At 44.6% G+C, this 6,771-nt stretch overlaps 1 protein-coding gene across 1 annotated transcript in view; it reads left to right on the top strand.

Annotated features, from left to right (window-relative positions):
• Positions 1 to 1,179: 1,179 nt before the first annotated feature.
• CHMP4B (charged multivesicular body protein 4B) overlaps positions 1,180 to 6,771 on the top strand; it is a 76,480-nt gene continuing 70,888 nt past the window's right edge. The window contains exon 1 of the mRNA XM_006860678.1: positions 1,180 to 1,448. Within this exon, the coding sequence (XP_006860740.1) occupies positions 1,259 to 1,448 (190 nt within the window). The 5' untranslated portion in view covers positions 1,180 to 1,258. The remainder of the gene's footprint in view (positions 1,449 to 6,771) is intronic.

Below are 6,771 nucleotides of genomic sequence, written 5' to 3'. Positions count from 1 at the left end.
CCTTAAGGTTCACAGCCCGATTCGTAACCACTACGCTACCAGAGCTCCTTTACCAGGCATGGTAGGGAGGAGAAAGGTGTGTTTTTTAAATTTACTTCAATTTTTTAGAATGTGTAGAATTTATGTTAATAGAGGTGAGATATTTTGGAAAAAGACAATAGGAATGGCTGCACAATTTAAAGAATGTAATTAATGTCACTGACTGAAATGCACATGTAGAAATTAGTGAAATCGTTTATGTTTTGTTGTATGTATATCGCTATAAATTTTTTTTCTTAAAAAAGCGTACAAAGCCATTTCAAATAGAGGGAACAGCTTATGCAAAAGCAGTGCTAGACTTTGAGCTAGTCAGTCACTGAATTTCTGATTCTTGGTTTCCTCATTTGTAAAATAGGTATTATTTGCCATAAATGTGTTGTGAAAATTATGTGATAATGCTTTGCCACAATCCTTGGATATAGAATGTACACAATGTTAATTTCTGTTATTATTATATTTTGGATGCTGCTATTTTTAATACTACAATTTCTCTTTCTTGCACTTAACAACAACCTCTATAATATCGGGCTGCTAACCTCAAGGTCGGCAGTTCAAAACTACCAGCTCTTCTGCGGGAGAAAAATGAGGCTTTCTGCTCCTGTAAAGATTTACAGCCTCGGAAATCCTGTGCAGGGTCACTATGAGTCAGAACTGACTCCACAGTACATAACAACAACAACCCCTGCAACAACCCCTACAACGAAGTCCTGGTGTGATGCTGTGGGCTAATGCGTCAGAGTGCAAAGTCGTTTGAACTTCAAGGTTTGTGGTTCAAGCTCATCAGCTGCTCCTTGGAAACTCTATACAAGGTCGTTATCGGTCAGAATCTCCACAACACTTAATCCCCACAGAGCGGCCGCCCCCCAGAGACTACATTTCCCAGCATGCCACATTAACCTTTGACCTCAATTAGACCAGATATGCGCGCCGCCTAGAGCCTCAAGCCGGAAGACTATAGCCTCCCGGCATGCAGTTCACCTCCTTCTATTAGATTTGAGGTGCGGTTGGCGCGTTGCCCGCCGGGAATTGTAGTCAGCGTCGCGTTGCCCTGACGCCGGCCGGGCCGGGCGTGTGGGCCTGTGGGAGGTGGCGCGGCCGGGCCCAGCTGCGGGGCGGAGGCGGTGGAGAGGCCTGCGGCGGCAGGGAGCAGCGAATCCGGGAGCGGGCGCCGGAGCCGAGCCGGAGCGGACGGCGTAGGCCGGCACGGCGAACAGCAACTATGTCGGTGTTCGGGAAGCTGTTCGGGGCCGGAGGGGGTAAGGCCGGTAAGGGCGGCCCGACCCCCCAAGAGGCCATCCAGCGACTGCGGGACACGGAGGAGATGCTAAGCAAGAAGCAGGAGTTCCTAGAGAAGAAGATCGAGCAGGAGCTGACCGCCGCCAAGAAGCACGGCACCAAAAACAAGCGAGGTGAGGCGGCCGGGCCCTCTCAGGTTCCCTTCAAGCTCCCAGGGCCCGGACTCCACCCTCGGCGAAGTCGCCTTGACGTCCGCCCGGGGCATGAAACTCTTTCTTGTTAGACTGTCTGTATGGTTCCGGGACCCCTCCCCGTCTGACTTCCTAATATGTTTCACCAAACCCTTAACTTCGTCCATCATCACTCTCATTTCAGTCTCACCCCGGGCTCCCTCAGATCCGGATCTCGGAGTACTTTTTTCTGCTGTCAATTTATTATCGCTCACTCTTATGCCTTTTCCTCCTTCCTCGGGCCAGTTTCTACTTCCACCTCCTTTCTGGTTCATTTCTGCCCCCGATCCTGATACTTGTGTGTTTCCTAGCGCCACCTCATCACGTGAGCTACCCTGGCCTCTCCTTATTCCCCTGACTCAGAATCCTTCAAACCGAAGAGAGGGAGACTAGGGGAGAGAAGACCCCCTGGTTCCCGCTCTGCCACTGTCTTGTTGAGTGAACTTGAGCAAGTTTCTGTCCCTCTGGGGCCTCAGTTTCCCCATTCTTCAGCCTGGACTTGGCCTTCCATGAAGCCTAAGGTGCCATCCAATTCCGTGATTCACTTTTTGTTGCTTCATAATGTGGCCTTATCAGAGTTTCCCGTAGCTTCACCCCGAGAGTGACTCACTGTCAGCCCTCCCAATCAGAAATATGGACTCTACCACCCCCACCCCCACTCGGCCCCGCCTCCACCTCTGGGGTTCTGATGTGTGATTACGATTACTTCCTGTTGTTTCCTGGCTTTGTCGACAGGCGCCTTATATTTTTCTTAGGTGAAGCGAATGTGAAAATGCTATAATAATTTCAGTAACCATAAAGCAAACCAATTCTGCCCTGAGAGAGGGGCAGTAGGGAGAGGGGCCTGGCAAACAAAGATTTAGCTCACAAGTCTGCTAGTCAATAGCTGTGCTTCCCTGAGCAAGTTCATGTACCTGTCTTGAAGGCTAGATTGGTAGTTTCCAGCACATTGTTGGTGTTACACATAGTAGGGGCTAAGTAGAAGTTTCCTTCCTTCAAAAGAATATATTCTGAGGATGCACCACTGCTAATAGTCAAAAAATAACTCTGGAAATCCTTATTGAGTGACTACTGTGTGCTTTATATTCCCAGGGATGAACAAAACACAGTCCTCATGATGTGAGAGATGACAAACAAGGGAGATGAACAAATGAAGAAAACATTATCTGATGATGATAAATACTAAAAAAAAAAAAACCCAAAAATGATGATTTATTAGGAAGTGATGAGGTGGGGAATGGTGCCACTATAGAGTATTCAGGAAGGCCTCTTTAAAAGGTAAAGTTGGAGCTGAGCTTTGAGAAAGAACCAGCTCTACAAATATCTGTGGGATGAGCCTCCCAGGCAGGGTAAGCACATGAAAAGGACCAGACGTTGGCAGTTTTTTTTAAAAAAAAGAAACAGAAAGAATATCCCCTGTGTCTGGAATGTATTGACTGAAAGGGAATGTGTGGAATCAAATAAGAGCAGGGGTAGGCCTTGAACATGCTAACAAAGCGTTTGGATTTATTCCAAGTGGATGGAAAGTTGTTGGCAGGTGTTACACAAGAGCATGTCTTAATCACTGATAAGAGTTTTGAAAACTTGCTCTGACTGCTGTTTGGAGAGTGGGCCACATGGGGAGGCGAGAGTGAGAGCAGGGAGACCAGTGAGGAGGTGGTGGCAGTCATCCATTTGTGACCTGGGCTCTGGTCCTATGTTTTGCTGCCTCTAGCTTTTTCTCTGATGACTCTCCTTCAGTCACGATCCTCTACTGTTCACGGTAATCAGAGTCACTTTGGTATTTACCAGTCTGCAGTTTTGAAGGCTTTGCCCACTGGAGGGTGTAAGTTTACCTATCTCCCATCTGAGAGGACAGTTTTGTGATCTTTGGGTCTGGAGTGAGTGAAGTTTCTGCCATTTGAGAGGTGATTGAATTGGCTTTCAAGAGGCTTAGAGAGAGGCTGCCAGCAGAATGTGGAGAACTAAGACACTCGTAGTTCATTTTGATATATTTTGCTGAAAGCAGTTTGTCTTGCATTTTCCTGAGAGGACAGGAGCTGCTAAAATCTGCCCTTTTTTATGCTCCTCTGGAGAAACAGCTGCTTATTGGTGTAGTTCTGTGAGGTGTTAGCACCAACACTACCATTCATTTTGTCACTTATTGATTCACCGTGGTGCTGGGACCTTGAGAGTCAGAGCTGAAAATATGAGGGAGTTTCATATTTTGAAAAGGGAATGAAAAGATAATAGGAACTTTCCACAAACTTTGAAGGCCCTTGTACAGTCTTGATCCTATAGGAACTTAGGAATGGAGGGGGTGGCGGCGGGGGTGGTGTGATGTGCGAGAGAGAATAGGCCTGGATTTGAGCCGTAGCTTTAGCTAGCAAGGTGCCTTGGCAGGTTTCTTTGTGCCTCAGATTCTTTTACTGGTATCTCTCTTATAGAACTAAAATAGGTTATTTATGGAGAGATCTCTTAGCACATTGTCTGCAGTATGATAAGTGATTGACGCATACCTACCATTATCATGATTACAAGGAGACTTAGAATTATTCAGTTGGAAACCAAGGGCCTAGAGTAGAGACATTAAAAATTAGAAGAGAGAGAATACATATCAGAAACTTTTCTGAAGGAGAATCAAAAGAGACTTGGTGATTTCTTGGATTTGTAGGAAGAGGAAAGAGTTGAAGATGACTCCCAGGCTTATAGCTTGGGCAGCTGAGTGGATGATGATGTTATTTCCCAAGCTGGGAAACAGGAGGAGAAGCAGTATTTCATAATTGCTTAATCCTTTGAAGTAAACTCCTTTTGTGTGTGTGAGCTGCACAGCAGACAAGAAGAGTGGATGTGATGGTCGTGTCCATTGCTATTTCTCCAGCACCTAGCCCAGGGCCTGGCACATAGTTCTTGGTCAGTGCTGTCAAGTGGGTTCAGACACATAGTGACCCTACGCACAACGGAACAAAACACTGCCAGGTCCTGCGCTGTCCTCACAATTGTTGTTATGCTTGAGTCCATTACTGGTGCTACTATGCCAATCTATCTCGTTGGGGGTCTTCCTCTTTTTTGTTGACTCTCCACTTTACTAAGCATCATGTCCTTTTCCAGGGACTGGACCTGGTTCCAGGGACAGGTCCGAAGTATGAGAGACACTTAGTCAGTACTCCATAAAAACTTGTATGTATTAATATGTGCATATCTTGTGAGTATGTTCTGTTGTTCCCATTGTACAAAAAAGAAAATGAGGTTCCAGAGGGGTTAGCTCAGAGACCAGTTCTTCTGGTGAAGGCGTCATGACCTTTGCTATCACTTTAACTCACGGAATGCCCACTTGTGTAAATTGTGGTGCTGAGTGTGCCAAAGGAAGTGAGACAGCCCTTCCCCATGGAGAGTGTAGCCAAATGTGGATGCTGCCTCTATGAAAAGATGATAAATTGCCCTTTGAAACAAAATTCTGAGCTTGAGTAGATATTTGCAGTGCCTGGATATGTTCCAATTAGAGGCCTAGAGCAAAATTACCCTAGTGTCTTTTCCTTTCCTTTATAGTCATGCAGGTGGCAGGCTCTTGGTGTCCTAGGTCCCAGTAGTGCTAGGAGCTGGGTGTATATATAGAGAAACCAGACGTGGTTCCTGCTATTGAAGAGACTTAAATATCACATTTCTTGTCTATAAAATGGAAATAATTTTATTTTGCATAGCTATAAGGAGCTCTGGTAGCGTAGTGGTTACGAATTCGGCTGTGAACCTTAAGGTCAGTAGTTCAAAACTACCAGCCGCTCCGCAGGAGAAAGATGAGGCTTTCTGCTCCCGTAAAGATTTATAGCCTCAGAAACCTTGTACAGGGTTGGAACCAACTCGAGGGCACTTAACAACAACAAATAATGAGGATTAAGGGGTCCTAGTGGCACCGTGGCTAAAGCGATTGACTGCCAAATCAAAGGAGTTGGTGGTTTAAACTTATCAGCTACTCTACAGGAGAAAGCTGTAGCAGCCTCCTTCTGTAAAGATCACAGCCTTGGAAATCCTGTGGGGTACTTCTAGTTCAGTGGCAGTGGGTGGATGGTGAGGATTAAGGATCCCTCATAGTGTGGTGGTTAAGCACTCGACTGTTAACCAAAAGGTTGGCAGTGTGAACCCACCAACTGCTCTACAGGAGAGTGATGTGACTATTGGCCTCCATAAAGAAACACAGCCTTGGAAATCCTATGGGACAGTTCTCCCCTGTACAGTAGGGTTACTATCCGTCAGAATAGACTCAACAGTGCACAACAACAACATGTTGAGGATTAGCTAGATAATATGTGAAAGAATATATATAGCACATTGTGGCTGCTGAATATGTAATGTAGAAGTAATATACATTTCTTTCCTTTTCTAATAAAATCATTTTTGATCATATTTCTTTGGTTCATCAGAATGGAGAAGTTCTCTTACTGAGAGCTAGATGGTAAACTAGGATAGTGGTGTGGGTGTAATGACAAAAATCACCTACTCTTAGGTCTTTTTGGTAACCTGTTGGTTTTCTTCCTAAGAAAGATGATCAAATATCAAAGGCTCTTTTATTTTTAAGGCATTGTATATACTTATGAAACATCTACCATAGGTGACTCAGCTTTCCCTTTTTTCCCTGTTTTAATAGGGATGAAAACAATGTGTAGAAAAGATCATATTTTAGTGTAACAGAGAAATGTATCATTTATTTTGAATGACATTGGGAAAATGGAGACTGGGTATCTTGGATTATGGATGCAAATCAGTTCATTTACAGGTTAATTTAAGTTTGACTGAAAAGGTCTGGTGGAGGCAGAGAGGCTAGGTGCTCACAGGAAATATATCTTCATTAAGTTCTCAGTGCTGGAGTCAGGGTAGTGCTCTAATGTTTAATAAAGTTCTAAAATGTTAGCATGTGGAAGACATTTTCACGATTTTAATTTATAGTTATCAGGGCCTTTTGGAGTACTGGTGTGGCGCTGTGGGTTAATGCATCAGATTGCAAAGCCGTTTGAACTGCAAGGACGGCAGTTCAAACTCACCAGCTGCTCCTTGGAATCCCTATACAGGGTCACTATGTGTTGTAACCGACTTGACAGCACTTAACAACAACAACAACATGGACTTTTGGTTCTCTGGAATCAAGATGTTAGGGTGAAAAGCATTCTTTTTTTTTTCTTAAATGTTTTATTGTGAATTATGTGATAGTTTACATGGGAGAACATTAGTTTTACATTCATTCTATCATATATCGTCTCATTGCCATGGTTACGATCCCCTCCATGCAATCCTT

The sequence above is a fragment of the Chrysochloris asiatica genome, unplaced genomic scaffold (assembly GCF_000296735.1).
Source record: "Chrysochloris asiatica unplaced genomic scaffold, ChrAsi1.0 scaffold00039, whole genome shotgun sequence".
Classification (NCBI taxonomy): Eukaryota; Metazoa; Chordata; class Mammalia; order Afrosoricida; family Chrysochloridae; genus Chrysochloris; species Chrysochloris asiatica.
This window is presented reverse-complemented; position numbering and strand designations above follow the sequence as displayed.